The 20,067-nt window shown below is 44.8% G+C and overlaps 1 protein-coding gene across 1 annotated transcript in view; it reads right to left on the bottom strand.

Moving 5' to 3' along the window:
- Positions 1-463: 463 nt before the first annotated feature.
- LOC124722384 (organic cation transporter-like protein) overlaps positions 464-20,067 on the bottom strand; it is a 186,606-nt gene continuing 167,002 nt past the window's right edge. Inside the window, exons 10-11 of the mRNA XM_047247557.1 lie at positions 17,387-17,523; positions 464-767 (exon numbers count right to left, since the gene is read on the bottom strand). Of these exons, the coding sequence (XP_047103513.1) occupies positions 686-767; positions 17,387-17,523 (219 nt within the window). The 3' untranslated portion in view covers positions 464-685. The remainder of the gene's footprint in view (positions 768-17,386; positions 17,524-20,067) is intronic.

The raw sequence follows: 20,067 nt of genomic DNA, 5'->3' as shown, positions 1-20,067 counted from the left end.
TAATTTTTTTTATTTTTCCTTGCGTCATGAAAGCTACCACACTTACGTATATACTTTTCTACTTTTTCTGCACGAAGTAACACGAAAATAACTATTGAATTATTTTTTGTGTCTGCTACTTATAATTTACTTTATGTATTTTGTACAGTTCTGTTTCTGGTTTTTCAGTTCCGAAAATTTCTTTACTTCGAAGTTGCTATTGTTCCCTTCTAAAATCAGTAGGCAAAATGAGTATAATGAAACTGTTATCGTAAAACTGGCTTTCGTGAAGTAAAATATGAAAGAAGTACAAATGTTTCGTGTGTGCACGCCAGCGCTGAGATATGAAAAACATTAAATCTTATTCAAGCTCTGAAGAAAGGTTACTAATGCAGAAGATTTGCGCGTTGAAGGATTATTTGCATATAATAATACTTCAAACTTCGTTTCAGTTAACAAGTTTTTATAACAGTTCTCAGATGAAAGCAATATTCTGAAGGATAAGGTAATATCAGTAAACTTAATTTGGCAACATTTTTAACTCGCCAGAGGAACACAAATATGACAATTCTTAAACTAAAGAAAATGGGCCAGTAAATTCCAATTTTTAACTAATAATTCGTTCTTTTGCATCCTTTCAACAGAAGACTATTTTTTTATTTCCAGAGTGGGTATTTTCCACTTTTTTCTCGTAATTCCGATCTCCTTAACAGTTACTCGTCACTGTTTTCTGGTCCTGTTGGTTGACTATTTTGTAGGTGTAACTCTTCTGATCTCCCACGTCTTCCCTGAAAAAAAAGAAGGAACTTAGTTATTTGTACGCAAACACAACCGGTTTCGACAGTTTTTTTGTAGCGAACCTTCTCGGATTAATTCAAAAAGTCGTTTTAATGTAACATTAAAGAGTTCCCAATTCATTGTTTTACCTCGCGTGAGGATGAAAAATAGAAACCTCGTGAAAAGTTTCATTGAGACGAATTACCACTATCAGATATCGTTCATTGTCCCGAGTTTTGTTTTTTAAGGATATGAGGCATACGCTACCATACATGTACATGTGACTGATTGTAGTGGATTTATTACAAATTGTTCACATGACAAGGATGCAGATCTCGAGATGGCTGGCGATGGTCGAAACCAGTATTTTCCATTTAGTGTTTTAGTTGAATGTGGCGGACAGTAAATCACTTGGAATGATCACCACGTCAATAGGACACTCAGCTTTTGTTCTTGTTCCATAAAGTTGTGCTCACGACCAACAACGAAGATAAACAAGCCGAAGACATGTTTATTGAGCGACTTTCATACTACTTCTCTACCGTTTCATTCTCTTAACAGCGCGCGGGAAAAACGAACACTTGAAAACGGAACGCACTGTTGGCCATCAAAACTGCAACATCATGGAAAAGCTGTGCAACAAACGTCAAACTGGCGTGAAGTGTTACACTTCCTTGCATATACAAATCATTAACATTCTAATCCAACTGCACAAAGTAAGAAGCACTATCATCCTCTAAATTCTGTATACAGGGTGAACATTAACAAAACTGACAACTTGCAGGGACGGATTCCCGACTGGAAATAGTGGTAAAAAAAGTTCTACGAACATGTGTTCGGAAATGGACGGTGTGCGTGCAACCACAACAAATCGTCCCGAAATGCAGTACAGAGCTGCATCGCATCCATGTCACAACAAATGTGCAAACTGGCCTCCATGGGATGCAATGCACGCGTTCACATGTCACATCATGGATTTCTGATGACAGAAATCCCATAATTGTAATGGTCTGGTGCAAAAACTATCGCCAAATCCTTCCCTTAGAGAGAAATCCGCTGCTGATAATACTTGCACTCTTTTCAGATGATAGCGAATGTAACGGTTGTCATGCAGGAGACACATAATTGTACTCCGGGTTACACTATGATGGCGGGCCACTTGCCTGGAGCTTGTATTAGGATTCTTCTCAATACCCTGTAGAACCCGGTCCTTCAAACCTGCTGTACGCACAGTGCGTTGCCTTCCTGATCGTTCGTCTGTCAGAAAGGACCCATGTTCACACAAACGCCCAAATATGGCATGAAATCTTGCGTGACGTGGTTGGGGTCTGAGACAGTACTTGTTTTGGTATAGCCGTGCTGCATCTCAACGCTTTTCATCTGCTTGGTAGTACACAAACGCCTTCTCGGCTTGTTCCCGACGTCAATATAGGACCATTCTGTTGCTTACAGTACGCTGCGTCAATCACACGCCACGTGGTCAAAAGACCTTTCATTCGTCAGCGCCATCTGCCGTGGCAACGATGCATTTCCGAGCACATGTTCGTAGGATCTGTTTTCCTTCATTTCCAATCTGAAATCCGTCACCGCAGTTTGTCGGTTCTACTAAAGTTCATCCTGTATAAGAAATGATTACGCAGAGGTTTTTTTTCATTCGAATGTTTTTTGTTTGTGATAAGATCGTGTTATGTCCTTTGTAAGAAGTAGAAACGTCTATTAGTATCTGATGGAATTTGACAATGGAAGGAGCGTTCCTATCGAGACTACTGTTTATCGTTCCGCAATGTTGGCGCTCGCATCGGTCAGAATTCCAGGGCCTTCTAGGCAATACGTAGTCGTTGCGTTCAGGAGGGCCATACTGAATGCCATGCAGAATCTCAACGGCCCTGTGGAACTGGCGCCTGGGAGCGCAGGATATATGGGGATTGGACAAAACTATGGAAACACAGCGAGAAAAGCATGCCTGAACATAAATGAAAAAGCTAGCCAAGCCTGCAGGTTGCACCATCGTTTTTGACCATCAACGACACCTGTACAATGTCCTCAGCGTCAGTCGTCGTCAGAACAGTGTTATGTGTAGTTATAAGTGCGTCAAGTCGTAGCTAAGTGAATTCGAACATAGGCAAGTTGGTACTCGTATGCCGGGTGCTTTCGTAACCGAGGTACCAGAATTGTTTGGTGTTTCAAGAGACACCACATCAAAGATTTATACCGGATACATAGAAGTCGGAGACACATCATCCACTAATTCACAAATCGAACAAAAGTGTGTGTTGAATGATAGTGACACACTGTCATTGAACTGTGACAAAAAACAAGGGGATGACAGAAGCAGGGAGCTGGGGTTACAGGTGCAATTTTGATATCAAACAGATATTCAAATTAATTAAATTGATCAATTAAACACCCCCGGCCCCTACCAAACCGCCGGCCGGGGTGGCAGAGCGGTTCAAGGCGCTACAGTCTGGAACCGCGCGAGCGCTATGGTCGCAGGTTCGAATCCTGCCTCGGGCATGGATGTGTGTGATGTCCTTAGGTTAGTTAGGTTTAAGTAGTTCTAAGTTCTTGGGGACTCATGACCTCAGAAGTTAAGTCCCATAGTGCTCAGAGCCATTTGATTTTCGGAACAACCAAACCCGCCCAAGACAACGCCCAACCCCACCCCCAGATGACGTCAAGTGTTTTCTCAGCTGTACATGTGTCCCAGCCGCCTCCCCCTTCCACTCCTTAACCCCGCCCACCCCCTCTCCCCAACCTACCCTATTGGCGGGAATTTCGAGTTTTGGTGGGAATTTTGAATTTTCGTGAGAATTTCTTTGGCAAGACCTTTGCTGACAAGCCACTCAGCCCCCCACCTGGGAATTGGCGGGAAATTAAAATTGGCAGTAACCTTTCCAGGACTCGAACCCTGGTCCTCTTGGGCGGAAAGCCCAAGTGTACCCCCCTAACACAATTAAACCACCAGAGACGCTTGGAATTTACGAGAAATTAAAAATGGCTGTGTCCTTTCTGGGACCATATGTGCCTGTACACACGAGACTGCTTTTTACGCAAGGTGATAGTAACATAGGCGTTATCATCGTGTTTTTTAATAGTGCGGTCGTTACGCGAAATGTATGTTGTGGGTTGCAGAATCCCTCTGTGGTCAGTTTCAGATGTCATTTCTCAGTATTGTTCTTCGAAAAGAACATCGTGTTTCCTCAACGGATTCCCAGTTGTCCTACTTGACGAGTATAATCCAACTGCTGAAAAAAAGTTACCGGCCATACAAAGTGTCTGTCATGATCAATTTAATTAATTAGCCTATCAATCTGATATCAATGACGTGCTGCCTGGCGGGTGGAAGAGATGGCTAGGGCACCACGGAATGACTCTTGACAAGCGTTTTTTTTCCCTTGCGGCGATATCTTTTAACGAAATTCCAATCTCCCACCTACACAGGGCGAGATAGGCTCTCTCGATTTGTTTCGTAAACGCTAGTACCATACAGCATCACATTGGTAAAAGGGGAACTATCATAGTGTACAAAACAGCTATGTTCTTTTGAATTATAGCTTATTGTTTTCAAACATTAACTGAACGTGTTTTTTTCCGACATGTGTGGCAATGGCGTGAAAGATTGTCTCAAATGTTTGTAATACACATATGCATGAGAGTTTATTTGCAGACACTGAATGTGAGAGACGCTCTCAGGTCGTGTAATTTGTGCAACGATCTGGAAGAAATAGCTTAATATAGATTTTTTCTTTGTAGTTTAAATTCTTACTTTTTCTTTACTCTGATGACGGTTTGGAATCAACGAGGAAATTCTGTGGTGATTGGTAGTTCTCGCATTAAAATAGTCAAAGTTTTTTTTTCCTGATTTTATGCAGGGTGGGCATGTCCCTGCTGATCATTTGTGATCGGTGGCGGTATACTTCGCTGGACATCACAAAATAATAAGATGCGACAGCAGTCGAACCTAAAAACTACACCGATTTTGCTCATAAAACCAAAAGAAAATGGACCTTACCTATTTTCATGGAAAGAGGACATTTATTATGGTCGCAAATGTGTTTTGCTTTTTATAATAGATGCTTGACATAGGCGTGTTGACGTCAAATACAATTGTTCTCGATTGCCTAATGGCGTGCTGCTGTGGACAAGGGGGAGGGGTGACATGTCTGCTGTGGTGGTCGCCAGACACAGCCGTTCTCTGTCTGGAGGGCGGCATGTGGGGCATCTGTCAGTATATTTTAGACGAACAAGTTGCACCTGAGGTGGCCGTCCTTTTATCTCCTACTGTTTAAGTGACTATACATGCTACTGTGTGTGCGTAGGAGCGTCGCCTTAAGGCGGCGGCCAGGTGGTGGAAAGCCGGGTTCTGATCCTGACCGTTCTCCGGATGGGTGGGGTTATGCCTGTAAATTTCCCTTCTGTGCTAGGGGCCGCCACATCAAATGCATGCCGCATATCGCGTGGGCCTGTTGGGGTCTGCAACCGTGCATGGGTCGGCAAAAAACAGCAAAGGGGGTGACTTTTGAATACCCATTTGGTGCATCCTCGGGATGTGCGGGGCTATGCTACTAAATTTCCCTTTTGTTGTCTAGGACCGCCGCCTTAAGGCAGCGGCCACATGGTGGAAAGCCAAGTGCGGCGAGTGACCACAGAGGGTGGCAGCAAAGGATGGACAGTTGCCTGCCCGTAGCATGAGGTGGTCAGCAGTGCAGCTGGCCATTTGAAGTGAAGGAACATGTGCCCCCCCTCCTCCCCCCGTAGGTGGATGGACGGAGGGAGGGAGGCAGGGGGCCTCTATTTTCCGCATTTTGTGGACGTCTATTGAGGAGAATGCACATTCAACTACCGCCTCCTCTGCAGTCTTTTAGGACGACGATTTCCCCGGTACATGTGCTGCATTATGACCCGTTCATTACGAGTGATGGTTTTTTCACGACAATTTCGAAGTGTAATTAGAAATGTGACACATTTTTTTTCCATCAGTCGTGGTAACATGTATTGGCTTGGATTACCTGGCCTGCAGGATGGTTTTTGAGCAGACACCTGTAGCGAACTCTGATATCAGACAACGATAGATACTGTATGCTTACAGGTAATACACTTTTTAATCTCCTTTCCGTCCAACACCAGCATCTCATCACTTGAACATATTTTCTGCCAAAAAGAATAAAAATAGTACCTTACACTCCAGCCTTTTTCCTGCCAGCTTGTAGGTGTAGGGTAGAGTTTGAGTATGTCTGTCGGTAGTTTCGAGTGGTATTGAAAAATATTTCCCCAGCAGGGTAACACCAGTTGTATGGTATCATCATATTTTGTGTTGTATTGGAATTTTATGCCATCCTTGTGTAGTACTATGCATATGATTGTATAATTAGGCCAGATCTTTGTGATTAATTATGTAATTAGGATCGAACTTTACATCAGTTTCCCGACCAAAATAAATAGAGTACACTAACCTAACCTTCCTCTCCCGCATCTGGACAGTTTCCATGTGTTAGAGGTTGCACTTGGACTTTCCATCTAGTAGAATCAGGGTTCAGGTCCCGGAAAGGACACAGCCATTTCTAATTTCCCATCAATTCCAAGTGCCTCTGGTGGTTTAATTGTGTTAGGGGAGCACACTTCGACTTTCTGCTCAGAAGGACCAGGTTTCGAGTCCCGGACAGGGTACTGCCAATTTTAATTTCCCGCCAATTCCCGGGTGGGGGGTGGGATGGGTTTTCAGATCGGGCCTGGGACATGGAAATTCCCGCCAAAATTCGAAATTCCGACCAAAATTCGGAATTCCCACCAAAATTCGAAATTCCCGCCAGTAGGATAGGTTGGGGAGGGGAGGGGGGTGGCGCAGGGGAGTGGGAGGGAAGTGGGAGGGTGAGGGGGCTGGGGCACACATGCAGCTGAGAAAACATGTGATGTCATCTGGGGCGGAGGTGGGCGTGGTCGGGTGCGGGATGGGCGGGAGCGGGAGTGATTAATTGATCAATTTAATTAATTTGCATATCGATTTGATATCAAAATTGCTCCCGTAACCCCAACTCCCTACTACTGACGACAACTGCAAAAGTCACTGCAGGACTGAATGCCGCTTTCGCGAACTGTGTCAGTAACAAAACAGAACGAAGGGAGAGCCACAAGCAGAGATATTCAGGTCCAGATGCAATTCTAAAATAATTCATCAGTGATACAAATGCCCGTAACAGAAATACATTATGCCGAAACAATTGAGGAAAGTCATTTGCTTCGATAAGTCTTGTTGCACACTGTTTCCAACCTCTGCCCTAGTTTACATCCCGAGAGTGAAACATGCGGGGTTTTGATGATGATTTGGACAGCCATATCGTGGTATTCCATGGGCTTCATAATTGCTCTCCAAGGTCCCATTACCGCCAAGGATTATGTGAGCATTTTGGCTTTGTCCGTCCCATGGTACTATATTTATTTCCCAATTGTGAATCTGTGTTTCACGACAGCGGGGCTCCTGTTGACACAGCTCGCATCGTCCAGAAGTGCATCGTCTGGAGTGCACCCATTTCAGTTTTCCCGCACACGCAGCGGCCTGTCCTGAGGTAAAGGCGCCACCGTATCTAATGTTACCGCAGTTCCGGCACCTGCTATCTCACATGAAGATGGCGGCCACTTGAACCGCCGAAATATCGTGTCGTCAGGACGATGAAATCTGGCTGCATACTCGTGAAGCGCATCGATATGGTTAAGTTGTCGCGTCTGCCTTGGACACCTCAGTCACCAGATCTCTGTGTTATTGAGCATTTGTGATCTACTTTGGAGAGAAGGGTACGTGATCATTGACCACCTCCATTATCATTATCTCACTTTGCAACTACTTTGCAGGAAGAATGGTTTTAGATTGCCTTGAAATCATACAGTGCCTGTATTCATTCATTCCGAAACGACTGGAAGCTGTTTTGAATGGCAGCATGTTTGCCGGCCGGTGTGACCGAGCGGTTCTAGGCGCTACAGTCTGGAACCGCGCGCCCGCTACGATCGCAGGTTCGAATCCTGTCTCGGGCATGGATGTGTGTGATGTCCTTAGGTTAGTTAGGTTTAAGTAGTTCTAAGTTCTAGGGGACTGGTGACTTCAGATGTTAAGTCCCATAGTGCTCAGAGCCATTTGAACCGTTTGGCAGCATGTTTTCTCCGCCGTATTGCATATGATAATGTGTCGTATTTTTCGTGTTGCCATATTTTTGTCCACTCCTCTGCAGTTAGCTCACGGTAACGTAATCTGAGACAGGAAATGTTTTTCTTTGCTGCGAGGCAAGTAGGCCTATCTACACCAAGGATGTCAAGCTCGAAAGCTGACCTGGGCAAATGTTTTCTTTCTGACACTTCATGTCTGTTTGCTGCTAATATCTTTCCTATTACGGGAGAAAACTAATTCCTAGAAATAACTTTAAAAAAACGAACTGAAGTGAATGTATGAAATCTCGGATCTGACAGGTCTATTTCCGTTCCTTCATAACTGTTTCCATACATGGAAATAATATACGCAAATTTTCGTGTATTTTCAAACTTGGTAGGGAAATATTTATAAACTTCTGGTACACCAACTTCACTAACTTTTGATTTCGAATCTGAATATACCTGGATCTCACATATCTCCATTTGCGTTTCATTAGGTATTGAGCCCATATCTATCGTCTAAACCAAAGAGAACAAAGGTATAGACTGCAGCGCATTCTGATGAGAACTGAAACTCCTTTTCTACTTTTTGGGTCTGTAAACGATAGGCGGCTACCGAAATATTCACTGCTAGTCGGGTTTGGTGCGCCTGCGCAGGGGATGCAAGATGTTTATAGCAGATGGTCACAAACAATCTGAAAATCTTGTAAGCGGCCAATCAGATACTATTCGTGTCAGTTGTTCTCATATCGTAGATGATAGTGCACGAAACTGCCCCTCCCTTGGCTCGGTTTCGACCCTTACTACTGTCCCGTGTCCAATTTTTCTATCGCTCTCTTGTTCGGTTTTAGGAAACCAGACGAAGGACACGTTTGGCGACACCGTCTCTGGCGGGCCGCTTCAATCTGCGTGCGCAGAGGCCTGATTGTCTAACGTAAATGCTAATTAACTCGGAAACGGTGCAACGTATCGAATCTTTTTTTTAACCATTATTTCTCAGCACAACCTACGCTGCAACACACCTTAGAAAAGTGTTTGCGCCTACCGTGGTATCCCCATTTATTCGCCAATATGCTGAACCTTCTGTTTCGTCGTCAGTGTATCGGTAGAGTTAACCGGTCCTTGCGCTATTCTCGTCATGGTGCCGTTCAGCAGTGTTCTTACGCAGTTTTATTTTCATTTCTGTGGCGATGTTTCTCTTGTTTCCTTCTTTAATAAATACAAAGGAAATGAACAAAATTGTTGCTGACAACGTCTGGAAAATGTTTTTTTTTTATTATTTAAATGGCGGAAGCCATGTAGGATGAGCTGTGATTCTGTTTGATTTTTTCTTTTTTTGTAGCAAATTATAAAAAAAAATAAAAGAGCCAAAAAGGTCGGCAATATGTGAGGGACAAGCACAGTAACAGGCGGAGGGGAGGCATCATGGCCAGGTATACCACCCCTGCCCATCTTCTCTCCATCCAGCCTGAACTTACTGTCCGTTCTTTCCTGCCGGTACAAGCATTTTCCTGCTGCTTCCATCTTTTTTGTCTTCATTTTCTTTTCTTTCTTAACAAAAGATACAGTAACAAAAATTTAAAAAAACGGCAAAGTGCGTGCCGAGAAACCGAGAGGTCACAGGATAGAATCTCGGTCGGACCACGGATTTCTCAGTCTTTGTTTTCGCCTAGTCTTCACCTCTCAATGATATGAGGAGACGCCAGAAACGACACGTGGCTCAGATTCCACCTTAAACTATAGTCCCGCTTTCCCCCGTTGGACAACTGGGTTAGGATAGGGAAAAACAAGTCGCTAAAGTGCCGCCCAATAGAAAGACTAGCACCTTGCCATTGAACCTCACGGAATTATTATTATTGTTACTATTTATCGTTATGTTATTGGGACAGGACTCACAAATAACCTTTAAAGTGGGGGGAGGGGGGGGGGGAGGCATAGCGCCCGTGGGTCGCGTGTTTCGGACAGTGCGCCGACTTCTCAAGTCATGGTGGAGTGCTCAGCCTGTGTTGACGTGCGGTGCGGCGCTCCGTGGTATGACTGACTTGTAACGTAAGCAAGTGTTGCTGAATATGTATATCACGTTTCCTTGTGCTGGTTGGTTGGTTAGTTGATTGATTTGGGGGAGGGCACCAAACAGCGAGGTCATCGGTCCCATCGGATTAGGGAAGGATGGGGAAGGGAGTTGGCCGTGCTCTTTCGAAGGAACAATCCAAGCATTGGCCTGAAGCGATTTAGGGAAATAAAGGAAAGGCTAACTCTGGATGGCCGGACGCTGGTTTGAACCGTCGTCCTCCCGAATGCGAGTCCAGTGTGCTAACCACTGCGCCACCTAGCTCGGAGTGTCCTTGTGCAGCCCCTGTCTGCCTCGATAGCTGAGTGGTCAGCGTGACGGATTGCCGTCCTACGGGCTCGGGTTCGATTCACGGGGAGTTTCGCCGCTCAGGGACTGGGTGTTGTGTTGTCTTTATCATCATTTCATCACTATCCAGCGCGCAGTTAGCCCAATGTGGCGTCGAATGTAATAAGACCTGCACCAAGGCGGCCGGACCTGCCCTGTATGGGGGCTCCCGGCCAATGACGCCCAACGCTCATTTCCATTTTCGTGCAGCCACTGTACTTGCAAGTTGTAATTCTTTCTGTTCATCGTCTTTGTGTATTGTCCGTGAAGCGGAGGTTCTGCTTCGTAGTTCTAATGATGTCCATCGATTCGATCAGGAAAAAATATTTGGAGGTTCGCCTTTGACAGGAATTCAGTGACTAGCTGCATGACAATTTCGGTATTTCTGGCGATAATGTGGAGTTCATTCAAATAGATAATGAGAAGTATCGTGTTTATTTTTATTTTGTAAATTGCATAGCTCAGTTATGTTAGACAGAGTATTAATGAAAAACCTAGACAAAAAGAATTCTGTCATCGCGATCATTCTGTTAGTACCGTTAATATAAGTAACGCAAACAGTCAACTGAAATCTGTCAGGATACCAAATCTTCCCCCAGGCCTAGAGCACAATGACTTGATACAGGTACTTTGTAATTTCGGACAGGTCGGAAATATCGAATTCGAAAAGTGATCTAAGAGATGCAAGATTCAGAGCCAAAATGGGATTAGGTCTATCTGAATGTCTGTGACGACTGATATCCCGTCACACATCCTAGTAGGTGGTTTCCGGCGGCTATTTGGGTTGGTGAAGAGTGCCAGTCTTGCTAGAGAGATGAAGGCAGAGCTCACCATCTGCAGCATCGTCGACAGGACCGATTGAGGACATTTGGTACAGAGCCGAGTGGAGGGTCTGAATCAGAGGCTCGGAAGGTTCTGCGACCGTGTAGGATGCAGATTCCTCGACTTGCGCCATAGGGTGGTGGGGTTTCGGATTCCGCTAAATAGGTCAGGTGTCCAGTACACACAGGAGGCGGCTAGATGGATAGCAGGGGCTGTGTGGCGTGGACTGGGCGGCTTTTAGGTTGGATAGTCTCGGGAAAGATGAAAAAGGGCTCCAGTCTCAAAGGGTGCAGGGCAAAGACACGACGAGAATCGACCAAGCAACAGTCGGTATTGTAGTTGTAAATTATCGTAGCTGTGTTGGAAAAGTACCAGAGCTTCAAGTGCTGATAGAAAGCACTGAAGCTGAAATCGTTATAGGAACAGAAATTTGGCTAAAGTTGGAGATAAATACTGCCGAAATTTTTACAGAGGTGCAAACCGTGTTCAGAAAGGATAGAGTGAATAAAGTAGATGGTGGTGTGTTTGTGTCTGTTGGTAGTAGTTTATCTTGTAGTGAAGTTGAAACAGATAGTTCCTGCGAATTACTATGGGTAGAGGTTATACTCAACAGCCGTTCCAAGAAAACTTGAATCTCATTACATATAAGTACCCCACTCATATAGGTATAATTGGTGGAGACTTCAATCTACCCTCGATTTGTTGGCGAAAATACATATTCAAAGCCAGTGGTAGTCAGAAAACATCTTCCGAAATTGTACTAAATGCTTTCTCTGAGAATTACTTTGAACAATTAGGTCATGAGCCCACACGAATTGTAAATGGTTGCGAAAACACACTTGATCTCTTAGCCACAAATAATCCTGATCTAATAGAGAGCGTCATGACGGATACAGGGATTAGTGAACACAAAGTCATTGTAGCGAGGGTCAAAACCATATCAACCAAAACCACTAAAAATAAACGCAAAATATATCTATTTAAAACAGCAGATAAAAATTCGCTTGATACCATCGTAAAAGAGAGTCTCCATTCCTTCCAAGCTAATTATGTAAGTGTACACCAGATATGGCTCAAATTCAAAGATACAGTATCGACAGCAACAGACAGATTCCTACCGCATAAGTTAATAAGAGACGGGACTAATCCACCATGGTACACAAAACACGTCAGAACAGTGTTGCAGAAGCAACGAAAAAAGCATGCCAAATTCTGAAGAACCCAAAATCCCCAAGACTGGCTAAGTTTCATGGAATCTCGAAATTTAGTGCGGATGTCAGTGCAAGATGCTTTTAATAGTTTCCACAATAAAACATTGTCTCAAAATAAGGTAGAAAACCCAAAGAGATTCTGGTCGTGTGTAAAGTACACCAGTGGCAAAAAATAGTCAATACCGTCACTGCGCGATAGCGATGGAAATGTTACCGATGATGGTGCCACTAAAGCGGAGTTACTGAATACAGTTTTCCGTAATTCCTTCACGAATGAAGACGAAGTAAATATTCCAGAATTCGAAACCAGAACAGCTGTCAGCGTGAGTGACATAAAAGTAGACATCCTAGGTGTTGCGAAACAACTCAAATCACTTAAGAAAAAGGCAAGTCTTCCGGTCTAGGTGGTACACCAATCAGGTTCCTTTCAGATTATGCAGACACAATAGCGCCTTGCTTAGCAATCATATACAACCGCTCACTTGACGAAAGGTCTGTTCCTAAAGACTGGAAAGTAGCACAGGTCACACCAATATTCAAGAAAAGAAATAGGAGTAACCCAATGAATTACAGACCCATATGACTGACCTCAATTTGCAGTACGATTTTGGAGCATATACTGTACTTGAACATTATGAATCACCTTGAAGAAAATGACTTATTGATACATAACCAACACGGATTCAGAAAATATCGTTCTTGTGCTCTTTATTCCCATGAAGTAATGAGTGCTGTCGACAAGGGATCTCAGATCGATTCCATATTCCTAGATTTCCAGAAGGCTTTTGATACCGTTCCGGGGTAAGGGATTTTCTCTGCCTCGTGATGACTGGGTGTTGTGTGATGCCCTTAGGTTAGTTAGGTTTAAGTAGTTCTAAGTTCTAGGGGACTGATGACCATAGATGTTAAGTCCCATAGTGCTCAGAGCCATTTGAACCATTTTGATACCGTTCCTCACAAGGGACTATCAATCAAATTTCGTGCATATGGAGTATTGTCTCAGTTGTGTGACTGGATTTGTGAAATCCTCTCAGAGAGGTCACAATTCGTAGTGATAGACGGTAAATCATCGAGTAGAACAGAAGTGATATCTGGCGTTCCGCAAGGTAGTGTCATAAACCCTCTGCTGTTCCTGATTTACATAAATGATCTAGGTGATAATCTGAGTAGCCCCCTTAGATTGTTTGCAGATGACGCTGTACTTTACCGTCTAGTAAAATCATCAGACGATCAATTCCAATTACAAAACGATCTAGAGAGAATTTCTGTATGGTGCGAAAAGTGGCAGTTGGCACTAAACAAAGAAAAGTGCGAGGTCTTCCACATGGGTACTAAAAGAAATCCGATAAATTTTGGGTATACGATAAATCACACAAATCTAAGGGTTGTCAATTCGACTAAATACCTAGGAATTACAATTACGAGCAACTTACATTGGAAAGACCACATAGATCATATTGTGGGGAAGGCGAAACAAAGACTGCGCCTTGTTGACAGAACACTTAGAAGATGCGACAAACCCACTAAAGACGCAGCCTACGTTACACTTATCCGTCCTCTGCTGGAATACTGCTGCGCGGTGTGGGATCCTTACCAGGTAGGATAGACGGAGGACATCGAAAAAGTGCAAAGAAGGGCAGCTTGTTTCGTGTTATAGCGCAATAAGGGTGAGAGTGTCACTGATATGATACGCGAGTTGGGGTGGCAGTCACTGAAACAAAGGCGGTTTCCTTTGGGGCGAGATCTATTTACGAAATTTCAATCACCAACTTTCTCCTCCGAATGCGAAAATATGTTGTTGACACCCACCTACGTAGGAAGAAATGATTATCATAATAAAACAAGAGAAATCAGAGCTCGAACGGAAAGATTTAGGTGTTCCTTTTTCCCACGCGCCATTCGAGAGTGGAATGGTAGAGAAGTAGTATGAAAATGGTTCGATGAACCCTCTGCCAGGCACTTAAGTGTGAATAGCAGAGTAACCATGCAGAGGTAGGTGTAGATGTAGATAATTCATGTTGGGTAAAATCCCACAAGTTACTTATGCAATGAACCAAGACATCTTCGGCAAAACTGACCATGGCGATTGTTTATTCTCCAATATAATCTGCAACAGCGGACAAGATCCGAAGCACAGGAACTGATCCACACAAGCTATGCACCGGCAACGCCGATAATATTTCTGTAGAATCCACTGACTAATCCCTTATTTTAGCTACAGGGAAATTCCCCACCCTTGAATATGGGACCAATAAAAATGAATTACGTGAGAAATCAGACAATGCTGATGAGTCTGAAACTGATGAAGACCATTCTGCAACTACCTACCAAGAAAACAGCTACAAAGTTCATGAAATAACAATTCACCAGTAAGATAACGACCTGGATGCGGGCAATGTGAGTCCCACCAGTTCTCATCCAAATAAAATAAAATAAAAACAGCGAACGGCCACTAGAAACGAGATGTTCGAGTTCCGAAGAGGACTCCGAGGAGAAATCGGCACAGATAACCAGGAAACAGAAGTCTGATAACATTACAGCGATACACGATAGATCCGAGATGGAAACGGGAAATCATGGAGAAACAGCTGATCCTCAATCCCGACAATCAAACATGGCCGTCCACAGCAGGGCAGCAGGAACCAACACGTCAGACAACAATACAGGAGCAGCTGACTGAAATCACATTAGTCGATTGAAATATCGTGCGCAATCAAATTTCACTACCATCACAGAATCAAAGAAACACTCAGTAAGGGGAGTTGAGGGAAGAAGCACCGTCAAACATTCTACAGTGACGATATCAGCAAACCGGGCTCTCGTTGGCAGAAATGTGTACGTCGCCAGAGAGGCTATGTCGAGAAATAAGAAAGCAGACATGAAGAATAAAGAATTAGAATTTCTGATTTACTTAAAAAACTTTTGACATAAAAAATTCGGAGGTATTAATTTTCAGCGCGTCCTCGTATAATCGGGCAAGGTGATCCTGTGTGTTTTTTTTGGGACTGCTGTGGCATGGTACAAATAGATTAGGCTCGGAAGGGACAAACCGTCCCAGGAGAATACCACTGAAATATCCTGAGGAGGTTACGGGAGGCTGTCAGGACGAAACGTAGCGAGAAGCTGACCAAGTATGTTTTTGCCTCACCAGGCCCCAGCTTATTCCGTACAAGACACAGTCATATATGCTGTTTCTTGAGGGCTATCAAATTTTGCCACGCACTTGTACTGGCCTTACATGACACATGATGACGATTTTCTCTTTTCTCTGATGAAGAAACCAGTGCGTCACAGGGATTTCCAGAATGACGAAGAGAGGATTTTGGAGGCGGAATGGTTCCTTCGTAGCCAAAATGCCGACCTCAGCAACGAAGGTCTCTGTCAAATCAGGGTCTCCGCCAAACCAAGGTCTCCTCCAAGTCATCCGTCATTGGGGAAAATGTGTCGAATTAAAGGGTGAATAAATAGAGAAGGACTAACACCGTCACAAGCTTTCCTAGTCGCAACTTGATTTTCTCTTGGTGATAGTTAAAACTTTATCACTAATGCTCGTAAAAATATTACATAATTACTGATAGTTGTGAAATTTCCACGTATTAAATACACTCCTGGAAATGGAAAAAAGAACACATTGACACCGGTGTGTCAGACCCACCATACTTGCTCCGGACACTGCGAGAGGGCTGCACAAGCAATGATCACACGCACGGCACAGCGGACACACCAGGAACCGCGGTGTTGGCCGTCGAATGGCGCTAGCTGCGCAGCATTTGTGCACCGCCGCCGTCAGTGTCAGCCAGTTTGCCGTGGCATACGGAGCTCCATCGCAGTCTTTAACACTGGTAGCATGCTGCGACAGCGTGGACGTGAACCGTATGTGCAGTTGACGGACTTTGAGCGAGGGCGTATAGTGGGCATGCGGGAGGCCGGGTGGACGTACCGCCGAATTGCTCAACACGTGGGGCGTGAGGTCTCCACAGTACATCGATGTTGTCGCCAGTGGTCGGCGGAAGGTGCACGTGCCCGTAGACCTGGGACCGGACCGCAGCGATGCACGGATGCACGCCAAGACCGTAGGATCCTACGCAGTGCCGTAGGGGACCGCACCGCCACTTCCCAGCAAATTAGGGACACTGTTGCTCCTGGGGTATCGGCGAGGACCATTCGCAACCGTCTCCATGAAGCTGGGCTACGGTCCCGCACACCGTTAGGCCGTCTTCCGCTCACGCCCCAACATCGTGCAGCCCGCCTCCAGTGGTGTCGCGACAGGCGTGAATGGAGGGACGAATGGAGACGTGTCGTCTTCAGCGATGAGAGTCGCTTCTGGCTTGGTGCCAATGATGGTCGTATGCGTGTTTGGCGCCGTGCAGGTGAGCGCCACAATCAGGACTGCATACGACCGAGGCACACAGGGCCAACACCCAGCATCATGGTGTGGGGAGCGATCTCCTACACTGGCCGTACACCACTGGTGATCGTCGAGGGGACACTGAATAGTGCACGGTACATCCAAACCGTCATCGAACCCATCGTTCTACCATTCCTAGACCGGCAAGGGAACTTGCACGTCCGCATGTATCCCGTGCCACCCAACGTGCTCTAGAAGGTGTAAGTCAACTACCCTGGCCAGCAAGATCTCCGGATCTGTCCCCCATTGAGCATGTTTGGGACTGGATGAAGCGTCGTCTCACGCGGTCTGCACGTCCAGCACGAACGCTGGTCCAACTGAGGCGCCAGGTGGAAGTGGCATGGCAAGCCGTTCCACAGGACTACATCCAGCATCTCTACGATCGTCTCCATGGGAGAATAGCAGCCTGCATTGCTGCGAAAGGTGGATATACACTGTACTAGTGCCGACATTGTGCATGCTCTGTTGCCTGTGTCTATGTGCCTGTGGTTCTGTCAGTGTGATCATGTGATGTATCTGACCCCAGGAATGTGTCAATAAAGTTTCCCCTTCCTGGGACAATGAATTCACGGTGTTCTTATTTCTATTTCCAGGAGTGTATTTCAGAGTCACAGAGAGATGATATAGCAGTAATGACAAGGTATGTCCACTCACTTGTTCCGTCTGTCATCTTCTTCAAATGTGTCAAGTAGTGGCTGTCCCTTAGTCTCAGGTAGGAAAGAAATACCCACCGTCGTAATCAGTGCTGCACATCCTATGATCAGCATCGGCAAATGGACCCAGTACGCGTCCTAGAGATAGAAGTAACACAAGAATAACATATTAAGAGAAAGTTGAGGGCACAAATGTTCAGACTATCTTTTACTACTTAAATGCTGTATGCTACTTAGGAACATTATGTACTTAGACCAACAAGTTATGAAAACAAAGCATAACGACGCATGCGCTAGGGCGTGCTGAAAAGTAATGTCTGATTATTTTATGTGAAATTTCTTAAAGCTTTGTAATAAACCAAACGTTATTAACATTCTACATCTTTATTCCTCATGTTTCCAAATTTATTACTCAACATAGTCATCCTGGCGACGAACACATTTCTAGCAACAAGAGACCAGATTGTTGATACTGTCACTATATAATGTTCAACATTTTTTATGTAGCCACAACCGCACTTCTGCTTGCATCGCTTCATCACTATCAAAGTGAAGTCCTCGAAGGTGTTCTTTAAGTTTTGCAAACAGGTGAAAACCGGATAGGACGAAGTAGGGACTGTATGGTGGTTGATCTATGATAGTGAACCCAAGTCGTCGGAACGTCGCAGCGCTCGTTTGTGGTCTGACATTATCATGCTGAGGGAGAGGGTGTTTCATGTGTGGGTGAACTATTCGAATTTGAAACTCGATTACAATACACTGTTTCTCACGCACCGACATAGTTACCTTACACACTGCCATGTTAAACGCTACCATTCGGAGCCCTCAAGCGGCAAAGGTCTGCAAATATGTAGACATAAAAATAAAGATGTAGAATATTAATAACGTCTGTTTTAATTAAAAAGCTTTAAGGGTTACCATATAAAAAATTCGATGACATTACTTTACAGCAAGCCCTCTTACGTTTGCTGATGTACTGCAAAGGAATGAAGTTTTCATCTTTGTTTTTAAGCCATCAGTCATTTTAAACAGTTACTCGCAATTCAGATCACTACATGGAAGTGCACCATTAGTGAGGCGTTCACATTTTTTTCACTTGCTGTTTTTTATAAGACCCATTTCCTGATTTCTCATGGTGGATCGTTTTTGGCCTCTTGGCCGATGCGTCTGTCCTCCGAGCTTGGAGGAGCCAAAGCTGTCCGCCACCAAGACCTGTGTCCATATACCCATGTCTGCCACGTGGAGGCCGCCCATTTCTTTTACTCTTTCGTTTTTCTTTTTTGTTAAAGCAGCTTTTCACTTACTTAAAATAAAATAAGAAGTTTCGTGAAATGGAAATATAAATAAATTCTTTGATAATTTAGACAGAAAAAAACAGAAGATAAGATAGATGATAGAGGTTACAGCCGTGACCTTGATGTCTACGGGTGAGTACCTTGGTATTTGTTATCGAGCGTTAAGCTAGAGCTATATTTGGTGGGTATAATATACGTACCACTAAGCTTGTGTACAGATTTATAGTGTCTTAGGTAACAATACACCGGCACTGTTAAAAATACTAACTTACACTTCCGTACAATCTTAAAGCGACCTTTCGATAACAGTGACCGTTCTCTCTTAAAATAGTTTTGCATCGCCCCGGTTCTCAGAACTCATGAGGACAGGCGTTGACTATGGATGTTGTATCACAGACACAGTCCCTTTGACTGTTCAGAGATGTCACTAAACACGCCCAAAGATGTAAACAACCATGCGTGAGCAGCGTCTATTAAACGGAGGGGGTCCGCCAGCCGATCAATTCTAGCCATTACACCAGAAAGGAGGTACACAAGTTCGTGTTGTCTGTAGTTTAGTTCAACCATGCCTAGACGGTCAGTACCGCGGTTCAATCGCGTCCGCATTGTTACTTTGTGCCAGGAAGGGCTCTCAACAACGGAAGTGTCCAGGCGTCTCGGAGTGAACCAAAGCTATGTTGTTCGGACATGGAGGAGATACAGAGAGACAGGAACTACGATGACATGCCTCGCTCAGGCCGCCCAAGGGCTACTACTGCAGTGGATGACCGCTACCTACATTTTATAGCTCGGAGGAACCCTGACAGCAACGCTACCATGTTGAATAATGCTTTTTGTGCAGCCGCAGGACGTCGTGTTACGACTCAAACTGTGCGCAATAGGCTGCATGATGCGCTACTTCATTCCCGACGTCCATGGCGAGGTCCATCTTTGCAACCAAGACACTATGCAATGTGGTACAGATGGGCCCAACAACATGCCGAAGGGACCTCTCAGGATTGGCATCACGTTCTCTTCACCGATGAGTGTCGCATATGCCTTCAACCAGACAATCGCCGGAAACGTGTTTGGAGGGCAACCCGGTCAGGCTGAACGCCTTAGACACACTGTCCAGCGAGTGCAGCAAGGTGGTGGTTCCCTGCTACATTGGGGTGGCATTATGTGGGGCCGATGTATGCCTCTGGTGGTCATGGAAGGCGCAGTAACGGCTGTACGATACATGAATGCCATCCTCCGACCGATAGCGCAACCATATCGGCAGTATATTGGCGAGGCATTCATCTTCATGGAAGACAATTCGCGTCCCATCGTGCACATCTTGTGAATGACTTCCTTCAAGATAACGACATCGCTCGACTACAGTGGCCAGTATGTTCTCCAGACATGA

The sequence above is a fragment of the Schistocerca piceifrons genome, chromosome X (genome assembly GCF_021461385.2).
Source record: "Schistocerca piceifrons isolate TAMUIC-IGC-003096 chromosome X, iqSchPice1.1, whole genome shotgun sequence".
Taxonomy (NCBI): Eukaryota; Metazoa; Arthropoda; class Insecta; order Orthoptera; family Acrididae; genus Schistocerca; species Schistocerca piceifrons.
This window is presented reverse-complemented; position numbering and strand designations above follow the sequence as displayed.